A 25999-nucleotide genomic window follows, 5' to 3' on the forward strand; every position below is an offset into this window, starting at 1 on the left:
GAAATGAGGCAAAAAAAACCCCCAAAAGATTGAATATGACAAAATATTTGACAAAACAAGAAAGAGATTAAAAATGAAAAAAAAAATACACAAAACAAGAAAAGGATTGAAAATGACAAAAACACTAAAGAAAAAAACAAATAACAAAAATATGGCTTAAAAAACAAAAAGAGACTGAAAAATGACCAAAAAATCAGCCAAAAAAAACCCAACAAAAAACAAAAGATGGAAAAATTCCCCAAAAAAATTCCAAAACAAACAACAAAAAGATTGTGGTTTTCTTAGTACCAACTGATCCTGGTTTAAATCCACAGCCGACCTGAGTGTTGTTGATGACCATCTCCATCCCTTTATGACCACAGTGGACCATCTTCTGATGATACTTCCAGCAGGATAATGCTCCATGTCACAAAGCTCAGATCACTTCAAACTGGTTTCTTGAACATGACGATGAGTTCTCTGTACTCCAACAGTCACCAGATCTTAGTCCAGTAGAACCTTTGGGATGTGGTGGAACAGGAGATTGGATCATGGATGTTCAGCTGATGATTCTATCATGTCAGAATGGACCAAAACCTGTGAGGAACGTTTCTAACGCCTTGTTGAAAGTTTGAAACCAAGAAATAAAGCAGTTCTGAAGGAAAAAAGGGTCCCACATTTAACTAGTAAGGTGTACCTAATAAAGTGGCTGGTGAGTATAAATTCAAAGTCCAGAAAAGTGAACATGTTCGATATGTTTAAAGTAAACCCAAAATATAAATAAATAAGTGTATTTTTACCATTTTTTACCATTTGCTTTTATAGCACTTTGAACTGCATTTGATATTTATTATCTAAATGTAAAACTAATAAAGGTAAACAGGACAACATGTTCAATGTGCAAAATAATGTCACTAAATACCAGGTGCTGTGGATGGAAATCAGACATTTTTATTTTTTAATGCAAGTTCTAGTGAGCAGACAAAGATAAAGTATTCACAACAGTGACAATGTGAATAATATTAAGATTAAAGTCAGATTAAATGTTAATTGCATAGTTTGTGCTACAAAAGATCTGTCCAGCATTTAAATAAAGACACATGAAAAGAACACAACACACGATAAGATAATCAAGAAAATAAAACAAAGTCTGTCACTGTTATTTAAAAAAAGAAAAACCACAAGTGCATCATCACTGACATCAGTCACTGTCATTTTTCTGTACATTTTTACTGAAAAATTCCAGCAATAATTTTAAAATGCTCATTGCACTGATAAAAAATAAATAGTGCTACATATACATACAACTAAATGGCAGCATGATGTGAGTTCATCGATGCACTAAAAAGGCAAATCATCGATTGAAACATCAACAGGATACAGACTCACAAAACTCTTAACTAAAACTCTGTAACTCTAAACTTTAAGACATTTGGATGGAAACTTTGCAGTATAAAAGTTTATAGATATTTGACAAAACGTTAGAAAAGAAGAAAATCCGTTCATATGAGGCAACCTGTAACAATGAGGTTATATTAGCTCCAGGAGGGCTGAAGAATCAACATTTTTACATCATCAAGTGCTGTAACTTTGGCAGAATACAAAAACAGACAACTTCTCTGCTTTAACTTAATAACTCTGAATAAAAAAGGTCTTACACAGACATACATCTACACTTATAAGGCAGTTTTCTTCCTTATTGACACTCAAAGTGTTTGATAATATTTCTCATTCACACCAATGGAAACAGAACTTCCATGTAAGGTGCTGCCTGCCATCAGGACCAACTTGTGGTTCAGTGTTTTGCCTAAGGACACTTCAGCATGTGGAGAAGTCGGGGATTGAACCACCAACCTTGTTATTAGTGGAAAACCCTCTACCACCTGAGTCACAGAAAAGGCCTCTAACATCCAGAACTCAGCAGAAATGAAACCACCTACATGTGATCAGCTAAATGTCAAATGATTTAAAGCTGCTTCATCTACAGTAATCAGATTACTTCTAGAGTATTTCCTCTGATGTCAAATATAAAACTAAAAGTTTAGATTTACCAGAGATAAAATTCAGGCTCCACAGTGAAACTCAATGCCACAAAAGTCAGTCCACCTTTCATTATTGAGGTTCTTGAACACTTCATACGTCCTCCTTTATTTCTGATCACAGACTCAAGTTCACTCATTTCTGCTCAATTGTTTTCACATTTCTTATTTTTTTCAGCTGCTCTTTGCTGGCTTTCCCTTTAATATAAGCCAAAGCTTATATTGGCCTGCTGACGATCACGATTGTGATCCTACAACAAATCTACCACTGTGGACGTATCGGAAATGATACAAGGAACAGTTGATTAAATTCTGGAGGTGTTTCTGAGTCCTATAGCTACATATTTAGGTCCCGTGGTTCAGTATGTATACATGTAGAACACACACCTGCATTCAGCACAAGGTCAGGTAATGAACAGTCTTGGTGGAGTACTGTGCTCTCTCAGTGCTGTTCTTGTTGACGTGACAAGCCGTGAGCGTGTGAGTGAACATGTGTGCGCCAGCCGCCAGGAAGTGAAATTAACTTTTTAGGCCACTGACAGATATGTCCAAATATGATTCATTCCATTGTAAATGATCATTTTGTGCCTTAAATCTACCAACCATGTCAAATTAAACCAGTATCTGGCTGCTGCTAATTTCCCACCGTGGTGTGTCAGCTTGTGTGGAAATTGGTTGGAACGTTAAATAATTAATTTCAGAATAAATATTGTCAATTACAGTGTTGAAACATGTTCTACAAGCTGGAAAAAAGTGTGACGCTGTGCTGACGCTGTGGTGCCACGTGTGGGTTTCTCCATGTCTGTTTACCTCTCCTTGTGTATTTCCGGTGGGTCACGTGCCAGACGCGGCATACAAGTAGTTGCAGTACTCAAAAGACCAAGAGTCCTTTTGGATGAAACATGCGCAGAACGCAAATTAACGTTTCTTTCTATGGGGATATTCCAATGTGCGTTTATATGACGAGATATTCGGGTTAGAAAAGGAGTAACTCCTTCTAGACCTCCTGATTACTGCTGACTCTGTGGTTCACTGATGTTTAGTTGATCTTGGATCTTTTTCCATCCTTGAAGCCTCACAGTCATATTTTCAGTTCCTCTGTTCATTCTTTTCCATGTGGAGCCATGATGCAGACACAGATACAGCTCATAGGTGGACTCAGTTTAGTTTTAGTGATCACAGCTGGATTCACTTTGGTTTCATTGAGTTTCTACTTTGGGACCTGAATATTAAATACAGCTTTTCTAAAGTATTTCTTTTGGATTGTTCATAACAAAAACACTCTACTTGTTGAATCTGTAATAACTAATTTTGAATCATTTGACATGTCAGTGATGTTTCACTTCTCCTGTGTTCTGATTCAGGAAAGTTCAGGAAAATGTCACTGAGTTCAGCAAAGCAGCGAACTTTAAAGAATTACAACCTGATGTCGACTTTCTCTTAAAAAACAAACTGACTGAGACGATGCAAAGGAAAAATCAGTTTGTACATCAGAGACAGTTTACATCAGGCGTCTATATAAGAAATACTGTCCTGCAGTATCTTGAAAATCATTCTGAACTTTTTTCCAGTGTTTTGACTACTGAAAAAAAGGTTGGCAGTGGTTGTTTGGGCTTGTAGTACTTTTCTGCAGGGGGGTCATCAAAGCTTCATCTGGTTCTGCTTCTTCAGTTGGTTCTCTTGTTTCTTGAGGATTTGCTGCAGGAGAGAAAATAACATGAGAGAAAATTCAAAATTTCCATGACTAGAATTAACTAACACATACAATCAGTTCAACAGTTTCATTTATCAGATGCTTTTATCCAAAGCGACGTACATCTGAGAGTAACACAAACAAGAATTTAGTCAGGAGAGAGCAACATGGATAAGAGCCATAAAACAAGTTCAACAACGCAGAATTTACTTTAGTGGCTCATTAAAAAAAAAGAGTTCCCTGAGTTTAATTTTTGTCACTTATTTGGTGCACTAATGTGTATTTTTTTGGAGGGTATTTTTAGGTCAGCTTACAAATTCAGCTGATTTGAAAACTGAACTGAACACTTTTAAAGGTACTTGGTGGTCTCACTGCAGCTCTGGACTCCAAACTGTATCAGAACTGAATGAACATGGCTGAACATCTCTCTACCAGAGCCGTCATTTACATGTCGTTCTAAAGGCATCATCTAAACAATGCTTTGAGACGTTACTATATGATTTCAGTCCCTCTGCTGTGTCTTTAACTGGACGCATGAAGGACAAAGATCATCATGAATGGAAGTGAGTCAGAGCTCCTCTAACTCCTGATAACTTAGTTAACATCTGTGGTAATATCAGATGTATGCATGAATGAACAGATGAGAGACAGCTGCAGTCAAGGACGCACAAATCATTATCGGATGACACTAACTATATTTTGTATGGAACTATTTAGATTCGGCCGTGGCCTTAACCTTGTTGGCTCCAGTGTTTCCTCTAGGATTTTGTCCACCAGCAGCAGCAGGCTCTCTGGGGAGCTGTGGCGACGTAAACTAATGGCATCTGACTGTAGATTATACTTTTAAAACTTGTTTATTGAATCCCCAGGTGAAAATAGCTTTTTAACGACTGAATGCAAAAATCAAACATTAAATAAAATAAATATTTGAACAAGCTCATCTGAAAATGCAGTTACATCATGGAGTGTAGATATTAGCTTAATGCTATCAATAGTTTACTCATGTTAGCGTCACTGAGTTGGCACTGGGCCCAGTTAGCTGAAGCTACTGATACGCTACGTAATGTTAGCTGGGCATCAATATTTAGTGAATGTTTATTTAACTTGTAAAATCTATTATGAATTATCGTGAGCTAACAACTTTTCTCCGGTAAGTTGCTGCCCTATTTTCCAAGATGAAACTCCTGGCTCTGACCTGCTGCCTGGGTGTTTGATGTGACACGCTGTCGCAACTAACGTCGTATTAACCCGACGTATCAAAGAGTAGATACTGAGCATTATAGTTATCTGTAGTTTACCTTCGTACTCATGAGTACCCGACACGGTGCAGGACTCTGCTGTGACGGTGGAAACATGCGACGATGGTGTATTTGCAACAATTAAAAAAAGCAAAAAAAGAAATTTGAAGGAGCGGTGGCTAGGACTTAGGAATGGCAGCCTGCTGCTCATGAATGAATGTAGAGCAAACACTGCTTCTTTACAAGCTAGGATATGGAAAATTAAAATTTCCTGTTGTAAAATACCTGAAGTTTCTAATATGGGTTATATTTAGAAATCCTTACCCAGGAGATAAGGTGTATGATGGGGTACACGGACATATTTGCTTTCTCTGCTTAAAGATTCATATTGTCCTACTTTGTCTTAGCAAATGAATGAAGTCTTTAATGGATCTCTCAGTGTTTCAGCTCCCAACAACACAAAGTTGGTTGATTTCTCCATGACTTTATAACTCCTCATTTCAATTCTGTTCTAAATGTAGCTGAGCTGCTGCTGGCCCCGCCCCCTTCAGGAAGAAGACTCTCTCTGTGTGTGATTGACTGATGAAGGAATGTGTCCGAGCAAGACGTTCTGTCTTTCAGTTTTCAACAAGATTTCCTCTGGCAGAATCAATAGAGTTTCTAAAATGAGTTCTATTTAGAAACACTTACCCAAGAGAGGTGATGGATGAAGGGATGAATCGTGATTGTCTTGACTCTCTGCAGGAGAAATGACGGTACAATTGAAGAAACATTAGAGTTCAATGAGTAAATTTCAATATTCTGAAGATATCAACATCTTGAAGATTCCATATTCTTCCACTTATTTAATGACATTAATGAAAGCCTATAATGAGTCTCTCAGTGTTTCAGCTCCAAACAACATAAAGTTGGTTGACTTCTCCATGACTTTATAACTCCTGGTTTCAGTTCTGTTCTAAATGTATCTGAGCTGCTGCTGGTCCCGCCCCCTTCAGGAAAAAGACTCTCTCTGTCTGTGATTGACTGATGAATGAATGTGACAGAGCAGGACTTTCTATCTTCCAACTTTCTGAGGATAATTTCACATGGAAATATCTGTGAATTCTCAGCACAGCCGTTGATTTTTGTACTGAAATATTTAGGAGTGCCAGTGGCCTTAACCCTGTCAGCTCCAGTGCTGCCTTCAGTGTCCAGCCCTGCTCTCTGCTTCCTAACAGGCTGGGATACGTAAATAGAGAATTTCCTCTCATAGAATCATGTTTATAAAATGAGTTATATTTAGAATCTCTTACCCATGACAGGTCGCTTAGCCTTACGTGAGAAGATAGCGCGGATTGTCTCTGCAGGAGAAATGAAGACAAGTGAAAAAAACATTGGAGCTCAGGTAGCAAACTAAAATATTCTGAGGATACCAACAACTTGAAGATTCCATATTTTTACACTTTTTTTAGCTAATTATTGAATCTCTCAGTGTTTCAGCTTCAAACAACATAAAATTGATCAATTTCTCCATGACTTTATAACTCCTGGTTTCAGTTCTGTTCTAAATGTGGCTGAGCTGCTGCTGGCCCCGCCCCCTTTAGGAAGAACACTCTGTTTGTGCAAAGAAAAGACACTCATTTCAGGAACATCCCGTAGGTACGGCCCGTACACAGATTATTGCAGGTTGTAGAGAGGGTGCGCTCGATTTGCTTGCCCAGCTGTCCAGGAACGATATTAATAGTATCAGTTAGTATTTCGTGCGCACGTTGTACCTAATTCGTGGCCACAAATTAGTATTTTGTGCGCACATTATAGCTATATTGTGGCCGCATTTATTTATTTTTCACCATGTCACCAGAGGGGCTCCATACGCTCTTGCTGCGTTCAGGGTCGCTCGGACAACTCACGCTTGCTCTCTCTCTCTCTCACAACGGAGCTGCGCACTCTTATAACACTTTCCTTTTCCATGTCTATTACTGATTGGTTGCTAAACAATATAGTTGCACCATGCTGTATTCAGATGGAGTACCTACCACCACCACCTACTGAACTTTTTAGCACTACTATAACCTGCATTCTGAGTTTGTCAAGGCAGACATCTTCATTTCTTGTTAATTACCTAGATTGTACCCCTGCCCCCACCCAAAAGAAAATAGTTCAGGTTTAGGAAGTGTGGCTGTAGTAACAAACTTGCTGTGCCTGACTAATAATACGTCTGTGGTTTGGAATTATTTCCAAGCCCATATATTGGTATCGGTTGATATTGGAATCGGAAATTGAGAGTTGGACAATATCGACATATCGTTTTTTGGCAAAAAAGCCAATATCGGATATCTCTAACAACTTCAGTTTGTACTTGTCAAAAATCTACTCATCCAATACTGCAGAATGAGTCAAAGACATGATGAGGAATAACAGCAAATATTTCAGAATTTTACCTCTAATAGTTCTGACAAACTGTCGTTCAAACAGCTTTCAATTTGAATTTATGGAAAACCTGCTCGAAGTGGGTCCACAGGAAACTTAATAAAAACATCTCAGAAAGTACTCTAACGCTAATCTGAGACATTTGACCAGAACAACAACACACTGATGGTTAAGTCAACAGACAAATGATGTATTAGAGCTGACACTGAAATATATAAACACTGTTCCAGTAAATTACAGTTGGAAGTCATTAACCACCATAGAAGTCTTTGTCATGGTGTCCATTGCTAGCTAAAAGCACACAACGCTCTCTGCTGGGCACCATGAACTGTTTGCCTCCTCTGGTCGCTACAGCATTAAACAGTAAGAAGCTCCATCTGCTACTACGGTTAATCTACAACACTAGAAGTATGAAATGATTCTGGATATGAGGCAGCACCTTATACTGATGTCAACACATTATGGATGCTTTATTACAACATCATATTTCTACTTACCTCTGTTAGGTCTCCAGCACCTCCAATATATCCCAGCAACAACTGAACTGAATATGACAACAACCAAAAGCAGAACGACACCAACATGTACTCCAGTGGATCCTGTTACTGTTTTGTCATTTTTGTCACCTGTAACACAAAAAATTAACAGTCACAAACTAAACAAAGTAAACACTGAAATAACATCTGGAGGACCAAACTTACTACAGATGATTGTGGAAATCTGAGCTTCAGTGGTGTGGTTGAGTTCCTCCTGAGTGACTCGACAGCGGAAGACGCCGGGTTTGGTTACGTTGGTTTGAAACGTCAGAGCTGGAGGGTAGTGGAGACCATCTGAGTCCTCGAGCTTCTCCGTAGCAGGAAGGATGGTCCCATTACTGTCAATCCATGAGATCTTTGGTTTTGGAAAAGCCCCACGAACCTCACACTGCAGCAGCGCCTGGTCTTTTGTGTTGTCGAGTATCATGGCGCGTGGCTTTGCAACTATACCTGTAAACATAATAAAAATATCCGCTTCATATGGCGTTTGATCCATCTCAAAAACTGTGCATTTATAACACATGATAGATCAGCAGAAAACAGTATCCACGAGCAGAAAATCAGCCTTTCTACTCTGTGAGCACAAAAACAATCCCAGAAGCAGCAGTGTAGTGTCAGAGTAGGATGTACTGTGGCTCCACAAGCTTCAAAACATGAAGAAAACCTTTTTCCTCTACATGTATGTCAGTAAATGTATTGTAGTACCTGGTTGGTCCACCAGGTGGAGCCTTTTACTGTTTACTACTGTAGAGACCAGAGGAAGTCAGTGGTAAAGGTCCACGAGTTGTAATTAAGTTACAGATATCTACGATGAACATTTCCACCAAAATAAATAACCAATCACTGACATAAAGAATTAAATTTCATCCATCCATCCATTCTCTATACACCGCTTTATCCTCTCTGGGGTCGCGGGGGGGGGGTGCTGGAGTCTATCCCAGCTGACTCGGGCGAAGGCAGGGGACACCCTGGACAGGTCACCAGTCTGTCACAGGGAGAATTAAATTTACTGATCAGAAATTAATTATATACCTGTCACTGACGTTGAATAGAAGTCAGTGGTTAAAGTTTACAAGCTGTAGTGAAGTTTCAGATACCTGCAATGGACATTTTACTCATAAAAAAATCATTTGTTGGTGTCTCAGATTAACATTTTAACAGGTGAGAAGTGAATCATTTACAGCTGTAATTAACTTGAACAGAAGTCAAAGGTAAAAGCTGACTAGTTGTAAATAAGTTACCAATATTTATAATGGACAGACCCACTGGTAAGAAATTAACTGTTGATATCAGTTGACTAATGAGAATTAAATCTGAATTATTTCTAAATGAGTTTGCAGTGTTTCCTTTGCATTCACTTAGGAATTCCTAAATCCTAACCGTTACACTTCGATTTTTTTTAACTGTCGCAAACATACCGCCACATGTCTCCACCTTCACAGCAAAGTCCTGCACTGTGTCGGTACTCACGAGCACTAAGGTAAACTACAGATAACTATAATGCTCAGTATCTACTCTTTGATACGGCGGGTTAATACGACGTTAATTAATCACGAGAGCGCGGCCTTGAAAGTGACGTCACGTCAAACATCCAGGCAACAGATCAGAGAGTCAGAGGAGTGTCGTCTTGGAAAGTAAAGTTATTAGTTAAAATAACTCATAATAGATTCTATAAGTTAAATAGATATTCACAAACTACTCATGTTCAGCTAATGTTACGTAGCATTTCAGTAGCTTCAGCTAACTGGGCCCAGTGCCAACTCGGTGCCGCTCACATGACTAAACTATTGATAGCATTAAGCTAATACAGTGCATCCAGAAAGTATTCACAGCGTTTCACTTTTTCCACATTTTGTTATGTTACAGCCTTATTCCAAATCGGATTCAATTATTTTTTTCCCTTAAAATTCTACACATAACACCCCATAATGACAAAATGAAAAAAGTTTTTTTGAGAGTCTTGCAAATTTATTAAAAATAAAAAACAAAGAAATTACATGTACATAAGTATTCACAGCCTTTGCCATGAAGCTCTAAATTGAGCTCATGTGCATCCTGTTTCCACTGATCATCCTTGAGACGCTTCTACTGCTTAATTGGAGTCCACCTGTGGCAAATTCAGTTGATTGGACATGATTTGGAAAGGCACACACCTGTCTATATAAGGTTCCACAGTTGGCAGTGCATGTCAGAGCATAAACCAAGCATGAAGTCAAAGGAATTGTCTGTAGACCTCCGAAACAGGATTGTGACGAGGCACAAGTCTGGGGAAGGGTACAGAAAAATTTCTGCTGCTTTGAAGGTCCCAATGAGCACGGTGGCCTCCATCATCCGTAAATGGAAGACATTTGGAACCACCAGGACTCTTCCTAGAGCCGGCCGGCCATCTAAACTGAGCAATCGGGGGAGAAGGGCCTTAGTCAGAGAGGTGACTAAGAACCCCATGGTCACTTTGTCAGAGCTCCAGCGTTCCTCTGTGGAGAGAGGAGAACCTTCCAGAAGGACAACCATCTCTGCAGCAATCCACAAATCAGGCCTGTTTGGTAGAGTGGCCAGACGGAAGCCACTTCTTAGTAAAAGGCACATGGCAGCCCGCCTGGAGTTTGCCAAAAGGCACCTGAAGGACTCTCAGACCATCAGCAAAAAAATTCTCTGGTCTGATGAGACAAAGATTGAACTCTTTGGTGTGAATGCTAGGCGTTTTGTTTGGAGGAAACCAGGCACTGCTCATCACCAGGCCAATACCATCCCTACAGTGAAGCATGGTGGCGGTAGAATCATGCTGTGGGGATGTTTTTCAGCAGCAGGAACTGGGAAACTAGTCAAGATAGAGGGGAAGATGAATGCAGCAATGTACAGAGACATCCTGGATGAAAACCTGCTCCAGAGCGCTCTTGACCTCAAACTGGGGCGGCGGTTCATCTTTCAGCAGGACAACGACCCTAAGCACACAGCCAAGATAGCAAAGAAGTGGCTTCAGGACAACTCTGTGAATGTCCTTGAGTGGCCCAGCCAGAGCCCGGACTTGAATCCAATTGAGCATCTCTGGAGAGATCTGAAAATGGCTGTGCACCGGCGCTCCCCATCCAACTTGATGGAGCTTGAGAGGTGTTGCAAAGAGGAATGGGCAAAACTGCCCAAAGATAGGTGTGCCAAGCTTGTGGCATCATATTCAAAAAGACTTGAGGCTGTAATTGCTGCCAAAGGTGCATCAACAAAGTATTAAGCAAAGGCTGTGAATACTTATGTACATGTGGTCTCTTAGTTTTTTATTTTTAATAAATTTTCAAGAATCTCAAAAAAACTTTTTTCATGTTGTCATTATGGGGTGTTGTGTGTAGAATTTTAAGGGAAAAAATGAATTGAATCCGATTTGGTATAAGACTGTAACATAACAAAATGTGGAAAAGGTAACGCGCTGTGAATACTTTCCGGATGCACTGTATGTACACCATGATGTAACTGCTGACTGTGGTTTCAGATAAGCTCGTTCAAATATTTCTACTTATTTAATTTTTACATTTAGCCTTTACAAAGCATGGTCATCCAACAAATAGGTTGTACAAGTAAAACTTACAGTGAAGGGTCATTAGTTTACGTTGCCACAGCCACAAAATCAACTGCTGATATCAGGAACTGACATCAGCAGTGTTGGGCACATTACCTTTAAAAAGTAATTATAGTTACTTCTTTCAAAAAGTAACTAAGTAACTGAATTACTCCACTATAAAAGTAACTAGTTACCAGGAAAAGTAACTCTAGCGTTCCTCTTTTTTTTTCATAAATCTAAGAATCTGGATTTTTTTCTAAGCAGATTTCACAAGCCAGCTGCATAAAGTTACATATTCTAATTCTTCAAATCCCCTGATGAGCTCGGCATTCATTTTAGCGTACTCGGCCTCCATGTACTGTGTTTAGGAAATGTCCTTCTGCATGGCGGACCGGCTCCTGCTCTCCTTGGTATTTTGCCAATCAGGGCTCTGAAGGAGTCTGAGTCAACTGCTGATAACGGGAGCATGTTCTCAACAACATACCTGTGTATCATTCCATTCAGTTCAGTCTGTGTCACAAGCTTTTGTGAAGCTGGAGCAGAAAAATCCAGCTTTAGCTACTTGGACGGCGTGGCTCTGTGTCCGTCTTTGTTAGTGGAGCTCAGGTTAGCCACACCTGGCTAACCTGCTATTAGCATCAACAGTGTCAACAACGGTGCTTTTGGCCACTAGTTTTGTAGAAGCATTGAGAGATGCCTCATTAGATTAGAGTTGCTTACAACAAACACTTCTCTCTGAGACATACCGTACAGTTCACATGTACGTTTTTGCCTTTTACCCCAAGGAGAATAAAGCAGTGCAAGTACTTCCACTTAGAAAACGCCAACTTTCTCTCCAGACTCGTCCCTGCTGCAGCTGACCTCTGCTACTTCAGGTGTGTGGTTTGTGTGTAAACTGAACACTGCTCTGATTGGCTCACCATGAAAGCTTGCTCTGCCTCGATTGGATTATTGCAATGGCTTGTTCACTGGCCTTACAAAAGAAGCCATACAACAATTGCAAAGCATCCAAAATGCAGCTGCAAGGGTTCTGACTGGAACCAGGAAATATGACCACATTAGTCCAGTGCTTAGATCACTGCACTGACTTCCTGTTGCCCAGAGAATAGACTTCAAGGCAGCTCTATTAGCCTATAAATCTCTCCATGGTCTTGCCCCAAAGTACATTTCTGATATGTTGGTACCCTATGAACCATCCCGCACTCTGAGATCCTCAGGAAAGGGTCTTTTGGAGGTTCCCAAAACAAATTCTGAGCGTGGTAAGGGTACGCTTCAGTATCACGCGGTCTATATCTGGAATAGTCTTCCCATTGAAATTAAACAAGCCTCAACTTTGGCAATTTTTAAGTCTAAACTGAAAACTTTTTTATTCTCTTGTGCTTATGGAAATTGAATTATTTATGTATTTTAATGCAACTTTTATCGACTTGTTTTTATTTTGTTTTTGAATGTATATATGCCTTTACTGTAATGCACACTGGGCTGTCACTGTTACATGAAATGTGCAATACAAATAAAATTGCCTTGCCTTGCCTGCCTTAGCCAATCACGATCATTTAATTGATTTAATTGTCGGTAACAAGAACGGTGTTGTAACGATGGAAATAGTAATTAATTACTCATCACTGACAAAAATAACACCGTTAGTATCCCCGTTTATTTTAACACTGTTAATGAGTGAGAAATAATCATGCATCTATCACAGTGTTTGAAGACAGTCAATAGTAAAAATTTAATCTTTGCAATTAAGATTTTCCTGCCATCCCCTCATCCAAACTCTCATCTAATCAGTGGAGGCAGACGGCAGACCTCTGTCAGAGGTTTTTATTAATCCTCTCTATCTGAGGGGTTTTTTCATCATCACTCAGAGAATCCAAAAGCATCTTTGGATTGTTGTTTATTCTGTTCATAATTCATACGGTCTGTATCTTACTATGCTAGGTGTTGTTAGATGACATGTTGTCAATCTGCACTATATAAATAAAACTGAACTGTAAATGTCCTCAGTTATAACTGCTAATAGTCAGAATTACATTTGGTATTTCTTGGAGGTCTAACCAGTCAAAAAAACAACTCAAACCTGTCAGCTGCTGACTGTTTCACTCACCAACTAAAAGTTCAATGAAGAATCTTTGTTGCTGAAGACGTGGGAAATAGCAGGAGTAGTTTCCACTGTCAGACAGTGTTATGTTTCTGATGACGATGGAGGCGTCGCCATTTTTCAGTTTGTCTGGAAAATGAGACACTCGTCCTTGGAACTGTGGGTCTCCACTCCGAGAAGCGCCACCGTCATACAGAAACACTTCCTGTCGGCCTTTCATCCAGTCAAACAAAGCCTGTATGATGTCCACCTCAGGGCTGAGGGAACACAGTAAAACCACGTCTTCACCGACTCTCGCCACCACTCTGATGAAACCTTTGGAGAGATAAAAGCACGTTTGAATTTGTACATTTACATGGAAAGTCATCTGGTTAAAGCAGATAAAACAGCTGTAACACCAGAATTTAGAGAATAAAGAACTTAACTGATCCTGGAGGAAATTCTTGTGGCAGACAGAAAAACAATCACAGTACAGTACAGTGCAGTAGTAAAAATAAAAATAAGCAGGTTTCTGGCAGCGATACTGAAGCAGTCAAAGTAATGTTGCAGATATGAAATTACTAAGAGAATTACAAAATTTAGACAGAAAACATCAAACACAGAGAGGAGTTGAAGACACTGAAATGTTGACATTAACTTTTATTTATTCCTCTGTGGGTTTTTTTTTATAAATAGAAGGTTTTCCATTGTGACAACTAGTGATGGCCAAATGAAGCTTGTATCAAAAAAGGGTTCATTACTCCAAGCTTTTCAGCACAGTCCTCTTTGGTGGCATCTGGTGTTAAAAACATGAAATTAACTGCTCCATTTTGGTTTCCCTCTACATGTGAGCTGAAAGCTTGTGTTTAATATCACGTGACAGTCATGTCTGATATCAGGTTATCGTTGGATTTTATGGGTGAAAAAAATAATCTTATGTTTCCTTGATTAATAAATAATGTTGACGAATAAACTTTCCATCTTTAAACATGTGCCTCTCTTTATTTGTGACTTCTTGATGTTTGTAAACATAATAGATAGAATAATATTATATATAATATACAATATGATCCTATAATAACTTTGACGTACGCTTTTGCTGTGAGGTAATAATATATAATATCATAATGTAACTTATATGTATAATTTAGAATTATTAATATAAATCCAATATTTTTTGATATGAGGGTGGAAGAGCTTTTGAGCTGGTGAAATAAACACAAACAATCTTATTTATATGGTTATTTGTTTGTTTTTTTTACTTAGGAAGAGGATGCGTTCCACGGTATCGCCACATTTTATGTTTTCTCTCTAGGTTTTGTATTTTAGGAGGGATTCTTCATGTATTCTACAGTAGAATGTCTGATACACATCTGTTTAATAAACAGATGTTTTTTGATTTGAAAATAAGTTTCAAAAATATACTGTCGCTGAATACTGCATGAATTAATCTAATGTTAGTATTCAACAGACTGTGACTATACATGTCATCTTCAGTTTTTAAGTTCAGATCAAATCTGTCCTTATGTGGAAATATTTTGTCTTTTTGTCGCCCTCCTTTTTATTTGTTTGGACTTTTAAAACTATTTTGATCACCACAAAGGCCTCCTTATTCATTAATATGCTAAAAATATTCCTGCATTTCACATTTTTTTCAATAATTCCACACATATGAGTTCTTATTGCTGTGATAATTATTTCTAAGTAGTAAAGCAGCTTCTGATAACATATTCAAAGAAAATGACATTTGATCCAGTTTAGAAATTTGATTTCTTTCAAGAATATGTCTATTATGATCCTCAAAATATTTTTTTTAATAAAAATTATTTTTTAAACCAAAAAATATACGTCGTCCCATGTTGCCATGTCCTTTGTAAAAACTGTTATTGGGACCTGACATTTCTGTGTTTGATCAATTTTTTCTTCTCCACAGTGTAAAATGGGTTCATGTTTATAATTTATAACATTGTCAAATAAACACACACAAAATAAAGCAAAAGCAGAAATAGTCTCACACAGTAGAAGCTCCTCTCTTCCTCACTGCTCCATTCCTGTTCACTCTGTCTACATCTGACTTCAAATACAGCACTGAGTCCTGCCACATTCACAAATACTCTGATGACACTGCTATCGTGGCATGTATCAGAAATGGACATGAAGCTGAATACAGAGATCTGATAAGTGCCTTCAGTGACTGGAGTCACAAAAACTGCTGCTACTCAACGCCTCAAAGACAAAGGAAATGATCATAGATTTCCGCAGAGCCAAACCCCCTCTTCAGCCAGTGAACACTTGTGGACATGGAGGAGGTGACATCATATAAATATTTAGGTGTCCACCTTGATAATACAGTGGGTACGGAAAGTATTCAGACCCATTGACATTTTTCACTCTCTGTGTCATTGCAGCCATTTGCCAAAATCAAAAATGTTCATTTTATTTCTCATTAATGCACTCAGCACCCCATCTTGTCCAACTGTAAGTTGGACGGGTCTAAAAGACTTCATCTACAGAAAGGGCCAGAGCCGACTTTATTGCCTCAGAAGACTTTGATCTTTAGACATCTGCAGTAAGATGCTGCAGATGTTTTATCAGTCTGTGGTAGCAGGTGTCCTGTTTTATGCTGCAGTCTGCTGGGGAGGCAGCATAAAACAGAAGGATGCAAGGCGTCTGAACAAACTGATTAAAACTCTGTGGTTGGAATCAGCTTGAACTGTGGAGAGACGGGCACTTAGAAAGATGGAGACCATTTTCACGAACATGGATCATCCACTTCATATCTGCCTCAATGAACAACGAAACATCAGTGGACGGCTCCTATCCATGTACTGCAGGATTGAAAGATTTAGGAAATCTGTCAAACCATCAGCAATTGGATAATTTATTTCTAAAGTAAACAGATGAGACCAGTCAATTGAATTTCCTTTTAGGGGTTATTAAATTATTGTATTGGTCCATGTGTCACTATTTCTCAAACCAAAACCCCACAAACCCCACCAATGATTAATTTCCTAACAAACCATCTAATCACGCACCAAAGCACCTTCGGACATTGTGACTGAACGAACGAATCAAGCCTCAACACAAACATGGTGTTGTTTTTTGGATATATTCATAACTTCTGCCTCAAATGGAGCATCGCCACATAAAAGGAAACTAAACGAGATTAAATCCACTGTGGTTTATATTTACACAGATAAAAACATGAGATCTGACAGTAGTTTAAAAAACACTCAAAGAATATTTACCATCCGCTTCACTGCTGGTGTTAAATTCTGCTTTAAATTGGTTTAAAATGCGCCAAACTTCACAGTTTTGGCCTGAAAACACGTTTTTACTGCTTTGATGTGGACCAACTGTGTCTGTTTTATGTGTCGGTTGTGTATTTTAAGACTCGGCTATAATGTGACCGACTCTTCAAAATAAACTATATTTTATATTTAAGTTAAAACTCACCGTTATTGTCACAGCTGACCATTCCAGTGATCATCAGGAGACACAACAGATGGATCGGTTTCATCTTTCTGGCTGATTAGTCGCTGCTACTGTTACACTCGCACAATGATGACGATGTTCATTCAGGTGCCAGTAACTTTAATGTCCCATAAACAGTCTGCAAAGATACAAATACAATTTTTGATCAGTATTGGTGGCTCTTAACTCTTCCTGTGAAGACGGGGTTTACTTTCTCGCGCCAGGCTAATAGCTAAGTCTCATATTGCTCCATAACAAACACACAAGACATGACATACGCACCTTAAACACCCAATGAACTGACAATTATACTTGCTTAACACTAATTGCTGAACACAACAAACAATTGCTACAGCGCAACGTCATTATACATTGTTTATGCTACAGCTACCGCGGGGTTGGTGGGCCTGTATTAGCAGCCGATGCTACCGTTAGCTTCCTTCCAATATGACATTTAACATGCTGCAAACATAAAACACGGCACCACAAATTAAACATAAATGCAATACAAATATATACATTTGGCGCTTGTGCACTTTCCTCACCTGCAAAGATATAAATACAGGCCGTTTCTCAATGTGTGTTCTTGTCCATCTGACCGAGACTTCTAAATACTCGGTCGAGTGGGACGGAAAACTCTTCTTCTTCTTCTTCTTCTTCTTTTTGTTTTATGGCGGTTGGCATAAAACTTCAGGTTGCATTTACCGCCACCTTCCGGTAAGAAGTGTGGGCCAGGAAGGCCCCAGCAGTCAACATCTTCTTAAACTCTCCTAATTAACCCAGTGACACGAAGAAACGTCAGCAGCTCTTTATATACACCGAACGTAGAGTCTCTCTGCAAAACAGTCCCCAATGACAAGATTAACCCTCTATTCTCCAGACGTCTACTTAAAACTCTTCTTTGCTGTTCATACTTCCTGCATCTCATCAAAACATGCTCAACTGTTTCACTCTCTTCACAGTGTTCACACTGCCCCGTAGGATGCTTTCCAATCAGTTTCAAAGTACTGTTCAATCGTGTATGTCCAAATCTCAATCTAGGTATTACATCTTCTTCTTTTCTTGCCAACAGACCCCCCATCCCTGGCCCCCTAATCTTCTTTTGAAATGAATAATAAAACCGTCCCTTTACCTCCTCATCCCAATCTCTCTGCCATTCACTCTAACTTCTTTTTAACTATGCTCTTAATTTCAGCCTTACTGTACTTAATTTGAGAATCCACCATCTCTTTTCTTGCCCCTCTCTTTGCATAGGCATCTGCCAGCTCATTCCCTTCAACTCCTATGTGTGCTGGTACCCAAAGAGGAACTAATTGTTTTCCAGACACGTTTATTCGATAAACCACATGTAATATATCGTATACTATATCTTGCCTCGATTCAGACCTCATATTTTGTATACTCATTAATGCACTACTGGAATCCGATGCTATAACTACTTGCATTGCTGTATTTTCTTCAACCCAGTGTAACGCGAACAAAATTGCCACTAACTCTCCCGTAAACACTGTTACATTATCATTTACTCTTCTAAAAACTCTAATATCAAGGCTTGGAATAACAAAAGCAATCCCAACCCTCCCATCTTCTAACCTTGACGCATCTGTATATATTGTTAACCAGGAGGAAAACCTCTTCTCTATATATCCTGTTACACTACTACTACTACATTTCTTTCCCTGTAGCTCAAGATCTACATCAGGCCTTTTCAATATCCATGGGGGGACTACAGAGATCGGAACAGCAGGACTAACATCCATCTGTGCAATACCAAAGTCTCGAGCTTTTCGTCTACTTATCCACCCAAAACTGTTCAGCTGAGCTCGCTCCCCTTCTTGACAATTATGTAACAGTTTTAAACCTGGATGATTACTTTTATGACCCCTAAGACCTGCCCAATATGACAACAGTAGCTGCAGTCTTCTATATTTTAGAGGCATCTCTCCTAACTCTACCTGAAGGGCAGACACTGGAGTTGACTTCATTGCTCCACAACAAATCCTCAGCGCCTGACTCTGCACTACATCTAATTTCACTAAATTACTTTGTGCTGCCGAATTATATACTACACATCCAAAATCAAAAACAGATCTGATTAATGCTGTGTACACTATTTTTAAGCATACTCGACTTGCTCCCCAGTCCCGTCCTCTAAGGCATCTCATCACATTCACTACCTTCTTACATCTCTCCTCAGTTTTCCGAATATGCAACCTCCAAGTCAGCCTGCTATCAAACCATAGTCCTAAATATTTAAACTCATTCACTCTTTCCAAGTTTTGTCCATATAGTGTCAACTTAATATCATTGCTTACTCTCTTTCTAGTTAGAAACATGACCTTAGTTTTATCTACAGAAAATCTAAAACCCCACTTTAATGCCCAGCTTTCTACCTTATTGATACCTTTTTAACTATATACTTGATGTTCCTGCCTCTTTTCCACATTACACCATCATCAGCAAATAGTGACACTCCAACCGAGGACTCCACGTTACAAAAATTTCATTAATCATAATGGAGAAAATTACTGGACTAACAATACTACCCTGTGGTGTTCCATTTTCAACGTCATACTCCGAACTAACATCCCCCCCTACTCGTACAGCTATTGTTCTTCCTGATAGAAAGTCCCTGACCCACCCTAAAATCCTTCCTCGTAGACCCATCTGATGTAGCCTAATGATCAAACCCTCCCTCCACATCATATCGTACGCTTTCTCAACATCAAAAAACAGGGCAGCCACACACTCTTTGTTACCTTGGGCCTTCCTAACCTCATCTTCTAAAATTAACGAAGGGTCTACTGTGCTTCTACCTTTCCTAAACCCATATTGGTGACCTTTTAACAACTCATTACTCTCAAGAAAGAACAGTAGTCTATTATTGATCATTTTTTCCATCAGCTTTCCCACATGTGACGTTAAAGCTATGGGCCTATAACTTGCAGCTTGGCAGGGATCTTTACCCGGCTTACATATTGGGACAACTATCGCCTTCTTCCACTGCTCTGGCAGATTACTCTCTACCCACACTCTATTATACAACCTCAACAAAACTTTCTTACTACTTTCGCTGAGATTCCTCAGCATGCAGTAACTCATATCATCCTCTCCAGGTGTAGTTTTCCCACAGTCATTTAATGCCATATTAACCTCCTCCATTGAAAACTCTACATTTACTGCACTGTCAAAGTCATCAGCATCCTGAAGGGCTTCAATGTGGTTCCCCACTGTCTTTCCTCTTGCCCTTCTTTCTTCTACACCCAGATTTCCATTACTATGGACTTCCACAAAATGCTGTACTAACACATCTGCTTTACCTTTATCATCTAACACAACCCTATCTCCACTCGTTATAACTGGATATCCAAACCGTTTATTATTACCCGACATTCTCCTAATAGTCCCCCATACCTGACTCACAGATGTTTGTCTTCCTAATGTGTCACAGTAACTCCTCCAGCATGACCTCTTGGCCTCTTTTACTACTCTTCTCACAAGTGCCACTTTCCGCTTGTACTCACAAAGATTTTGATAACATACATTTCTTTTAAAGGATTTAAAGGCCTTATTTCTCTCCTTAACAGCATTAGTACACTCGACAGACCACCAGGGCACCATCTTCCTCTTACCTCTCTTTTCCTTCCTCCTTATTGTCTGCTTAGCTGCTTCCAGAACTGCACTGCAAAAGGATGTATTAAAATCATTAATATTGGCATTTACAGTTATTCTCTTTATTTCAACATCACAAATGTACTTAAACTTATCCCATTTAACCCCATCATAAATCCACCTTCCCACCCCCCCCTGTGCAAACTTCCTCCAAACTGAGACCCAGTTCAACTACTATTGGATAGTGATCACTACCTATAGTTGTTTCACCATCTACTCTCCATGTGCAAACTCCTGCAATACATTCCGATACCAATGTAAGATCCACAGCTGATTCACTCCCATTATAAACATTAATCCTTGTCATACTTCCAACATTTAACACTACCAAATTCCTTTCATCCATCAATTCTTCTACCACTGACCCATTCACATCATCATACCCATCCCACAGTGAACTATGTGCATTAAAATCCCCACAGCATACCACCCTACCTTCTAAGTGAACACTTAACTACTGCAACCCTTCCATTGATAGCCTGTTACATGGATTATAAAAATTTACCACCCTCATTCTACCCTCTTTTGCCCAAACCTCTAAAACTATAAACTCCAGGTTCCTTCCTTTCCCTACAACTCTATATTGCACTCCCTCCTTTAGAAATATTGCACATCCTCCACTACCCACCTGTCTATCCCTTCTTACACGCTCATACCCTCTAATTCTAAATTCTAAAGATGGCCCCAAAAAAGTTTCATGGACGCAGATTATATCTGGCTTTATTGTGCAGCTCTGCACATAACCCTTTAGCTCCTGACCATTTGCCGCTAAACTTCGAGCATTCCATTTGAGGAAAATCAGGATATTCCAGCCGTCACTCCCCCTCTCCTCTGCTCCTCCTCCAGTCTCATGTTAACTTGCTCCCATGTGACCCCTTTCATACCAAGGAACATCTCTGCTCCCTTCACAATTATTTTTACTTTATCAGTTTTATGCTTCACCTGTTCAGAGCAGTTTATCACGTAAGCTAAGAAGACTATCAGCTCATCCATTGATATATTAGCTTTCTTCATAACATCACCTTGCTTAGCGCTGCCTTTACTTCCTACTGTGTTCTGCTCCTGGACTTTCTTTACAGCCTCGGCATATGAAATATTACGTGCTACTTTAACCTTTTGGACTTCCACTGCTTTCCTCCTAACCACACATCCACCATAGGTCACTGCATGTTGTCCTCCGCAATTACAGCACTTTGGGCTGTTATTCTCTCCACACTCTACTCGATGGTCTCCACTACACCTAGGACATTTCTGCCTTCCCCTGCAGACCGACGCTATGTGACCATACATCTGACATTTATAGCACCGGAGTGGTGGGGGTACATACTCTCTTACAGGGAAACTTAAGCAGCCCATTTTAACTCTCTCAGGGAGAACATTATCTTTGAATTCCAAAAGGACAGACAGGCTCTCAATGCTTCTTCCATCTACACGTTTCATCATTCTTCTAATTCCACTCACAACACCCCCCAAACACTGCTTAAACTTTTCCAAATCCTCATCCAATGGGATGCCTGTTATAACTCCACGTGCAAATGTTTTCTCTCCTATTACTCTCTTCTCATTCACCTGAACTTTACAAACTTGGTCCAGTTGCAACACTTTCTTTTTCTGCTCTTCTGATTTACAAATAATTAGCAGACTACCATCCCTCAGCACTTTAGCTAACTCAACATCTCCCAATTTTTTCTTCAAATCTTTAGATAGCGCTATCAGACCTACCTTACTAATATTCAATTCAATTCAAAGAGGCTTTATTGGCATGACAAACACACATTCGCATTGCCAAAGCATTACATAAAATAAACACACAAAATAAACAGCTTAACACACTTCACTGGGGTGCAAAACAGTGCAAGACAGTAGTGCAAATACTATAAAATAAGAATAAAATTAAAAAGAATAAAAATATATAGTCTCTTTGTACTTTCTAAGTGCTGAGAGTACAAGTGTGCAGTAGGGCTGTAAATTGTTCATGGAGGTTTGAGTTTTTCAGTCCTTTTTCTGTCACAGCCGTGTACGAATCTGGCTGCCGTGTTTGCACACTGCCGTACTTCCCTGAGCAGGTATGGCAGTTTGAGCATGTTAGGTATGCTCTGAAAGTCGGTGTGTGTGTGTGTGTGTGTGTGTGTGTGTGTGTGTGTGTGTGTGTGTGTGTGTGTGATGAGGGGGAAGTAGGTGTCCCTGAGGTCCTGGTACAGGGGGCAGGCGGTCAGGAAGTGCAGTTCAGTCTCCACCTGACCCTGTGTGCAGTGGGGGCACAGTCTGTCCTCTTGGGGGGTCCAGGTCTGTCTGTGCCAGCCTCTCTCGATGGCCAGGTTGTGCTCGCTGAGCCTGTACCTGGTCAAGGATCTCCTGAGCTGTGGGTCGGTCACGGTGCTCAGGTATTCTGCCACCATGTATTTTCTGTTTAGGGCCGAATATGTTTCCAGTTTGCTCTGGTGTTTAATGGATTCTGTCCAGTGGTTCAGGTATTTCTCTTTCTGTTTCTTTATAATTTGGTTGGGTCTGATTGGCTGTCTGGTTTGGTGGCTCTGCTTGTGTTTGTGGGCAGAGTTCTAGAAGCAGCTGGCTGAGGGGGTATGTGTTTACAGCCCGTCTGTGGGTGAGGGCTTTGTAGTGGAGAGTGCTGGGCTCACTCTCCTGAAGGTGCTCATAGAATTTTAGAGCTCTCTTCTGGATTTTAATAATTAGAGGGTATTGACCTAATATCACTCTCTGATCTAAACTTGAGGATCACCCTTGGATTCTGCTGCTCTCTTACCGGCCTTTTTGGCGCTGCAACACCACTGCCCTCATCTGAACTATTTTGATCCAAAACTCGCTTCCTGGTTTGACTCACACTCATCCCCTCCTCTGCTCTAGATCCTCGCCTGGACCCCGACCTGCCTTGATTTAAGTCCATACTCTCCTCCTCCCCCCAAGCCGGAGAAGCCATCCCGGCCCAGTCACAAACCGGATTATGCCAACCGTCCTCTTCTTCGCTCTCAGTCATCGGGAACCGTAGACCCAGCTAGCTAGCAACACACGCAGCGTCACTCGTGCAGGTCCGTCCTTCTGCTTCTGCCCTGTGAGGGTCGTCCCGCTCCAGGCAGAGCTGCGATGCAACGCAGAGACTTCATTGGCTGAGTAGCGTGACGTGGGTTGGCTGAAGTCGTACCTAATTGGTTTGTGTGTTTCTGAGCTGACAACCAATGATAAACACTGGAAAGCTGCGTCGGTAAAATACAAGCGACCTGTCAATTTTTTATTTTTTATTTATTAATACAATTCAGTCATTAACAGTGTATCAGTCTATGTATTCAGTACAGTAACAAGTAACAAGTGTGTCAAGTAGATTACACGCACAAACACTACAATACAAAAACAGATAACATTAATTACAGGGGTCTGCGACATCTTAATTATAGTACATTGTATTTTTTCAAAAGTCTTGTAGTCTTTAATAATTTCTTATTATTCAACTTTAAATGTTCAATTGAGGATAAATACGTTTTTAGGTCTGTTTCTGCAAAATTTGTCCAAGAAGGCACTTTTTCATTCCATTTCATTTTATGTATATAATATTTTGCTAGGATTATGAATAGGTTTATAACAAAAATTTCATTTGACGTGAACCTTGAGTTATCAAATATAAGTAATATTTGGAGTTTTGTTAGTAAAATCTGATTTCCCAATTTTCCTGACAGATAATGTTGTAATTTAAACCAGAATCTACTGCTATAGGGACATTCTACAAAGACAAATTCGATACTTTCTCCCTCACATTGACAAAAAGAGCACTGATTCAGTGTATTTGGAAGAAAGCGACAAATATTGTCTTTGACTGGGTAATATCTGTGAACAATTTTAAATAAACATTCTTTAACTTTATTTGTAATTATATATTTATAAGGTAATAAAAAATGTTATTCCACTTTTCTTTTTTATAGGAATCCCATCTATGCTTACACACTGGATTGGAAATGTGAATTAAGTGATTTCTAATATTTCTGTTTGTCCATTTCTTATCAAGCAGATTTGTTCCTTCAATGGAAATCGGACATTCATTGAAATTTACATTTGGAAACTGTATATTATGTGCTAAAAATGTTATACTACTTGGAATCGACTCTACAACCATTTCAAACTGTTGCTGTGGTATTTGAGTATTGTACTTGTTTGAAAAGCTCTCATAGTCATAAAATTTACCATCATTATCAAGAAGCTGGTTTACAGTATATAAATTCTCCTCAGTCCAATTCTGTAAATATAAAGATTTGTTTCTATGTAAAATATATGTGTTGTTCCACAGAATACAATTGTGGGGAGAGAAGTTATGTTTGTAGAGCAGAGACCAACTAAGCAGAGCCTGCTGATGAAAGTTAGCTAATTTCACAGGAAGTTTACCAACAGTAAAAGGACAACGCAGAAGGAAATTCAGACCTCCCAATTTACTAAAAATATAATTTTGGAAAATATTCCACAAAGTATATGGGTTTCTCAGAAATCTTTTTAACAAATTTACTTTTAAAATTTGATTGAATACAGTAAAGGTCAACACATCTAAACCTCCTTCAGCTAACGGGTTAGATAAAATATCTTTTTTTATTTTATGAGCTTTGTTTTTCCACAAAAAATTAAATAAAAATTTCTTGATCAAAAACCCTGATTCCCTTAAAAGAACTCTGTTGAATTAGATAATTTAAAATTTGTCCCACAAGTAAGAATATATATGGTGAGGCTGGGCAGCCTTGCCGCACCCCTTTGTTAATTTTGAATCTGTGAGATGTACCATAAAGCAGCTTTACTGCACTGATATTATCTTTATAGAGTGTCTTTAAAGCTCTGACAAAGAAGCTTCCAAAATTCAAGAAAGATAGTGTTTCAAAAATAAATGTATGGCTAACTGTATCAAATGCTTTTTGATAGTCGAGGAAAAGAATTAAGGAATCATCAATAATTAAATCTTTATAATGAATAATATCTAAAATTAGTCTGATATTATCAGCAGTATGATGCCCAGGCATGAAGACGTTTTGGGATTCGTGAATAATATCATTTAAGCCTCTTTTTAACCTTTTAGCCGAAAGGGATGCCAAAATTTTGTAATCATTATTTAGAAGCGTAATACCTCTCCAATTATCAATAATCAGCGGATCTTTATTTGGCTTTGGAATCAGAGTTATAAGTCCCTGTTTCATGGAGGTTGGTAACTCCTCATTGTTGATAGATTCATTATAAACTGCAAGAAGAAACTTTGAAATTTCAGAGGAAAATTTGAAATAAAATTCTGAGGTTAGGCCATCGTTACCTGGCGATTTATTGGGTTTAAGACTTTTGATTGCAT

The 25999-nt window shown here is 39.2% G+C and overlaps 2 protein-coding genes across 3 annotated transcripts in view; one reads left to right on the top strand and one right to left on the bottom strand.

Moving 5' to 3' along the window:
- LOC127533914 (CD276 antigen homolog) overlaps positions 1-25999 on the top strand; it is a 244219-nt gene that overhangs the window by 76338 nt on the left and 141882 nt on the right. The gene's annotated exons all lie outside the window — the stretch shown is intronic.
- LOC110971830 (butyrophilin subfamily 2 member A2-like) lies at positions 909-17679 on the bottom strand. 2 transcript variants are annotated; one of them, XM_051947935.1, is made up of 8 exons: positions 17544-17679; positions 16981-17137; positions 13552-13860; positions 8060-8344; positions 7856-7984; positions 6242-6289; positions 5640-5687; positions 909-3704 (listed from the first exon to the last, which is right to left on the bottom strand). In XM_051947935.1, exons 2-8 carry the CDS (start codon positions 17042-17044, stop codon positions 3598-3600), a joined length of 990 nt encoding a protein of 329 aa, XP_051803895.1. In that variant the 5' UTR covers positions 17045-17137; positions 17544-17679; the 3' UTR covers positions 909-3597. The 2 variants fall into 2 exon arrangements, with proteins under 2 accessions (XP_051803895.1, XP_051803894.1); XM_051947934.1 differs by having other exon boundaries at positions 909-3716.

This window comes from Acanthochromis polyacanthus, chromosome 5 (genome assembly GCF_021347895.1).
Source record: "Acanthochromis polyacanthus isolate Apoly-LR-REF ecotype Palm Island chromosome 5, KAUST_Apoly_ChrSc, whole genome shotgun sequence".
NCBI lineage: Eukaryota > Metazoa > Chordata > Actinopteri > Pomacentridae > Acanthochromis > Acanthochromis polyacanthus.

Bases quoted from the DNA above. Each gene is read 5' to 3' on its own strand.
- LOC110971830 (XM_051947934.1), bottom strand. From the start codon at position 17,044: ATGAAACCGATCCATCTGTTGTGTCTCCTGATGATCACTGGAATGGTC. The intron at 5,688-6,241 runs GTAAGAGATTCT...TTTCTCCTGCAG, and splicing joins GGCTAAGCGACCTGTCATGG to AGAGTCAAGACAATCACGAT. The intron at 3,717-5,639 runs GTAAGTGTTTCT...TCTCTCCTGCAG, and splicing joins TCATCCATCACCTCTCTTGG to CAAATCCTCAAGAAACAAGA.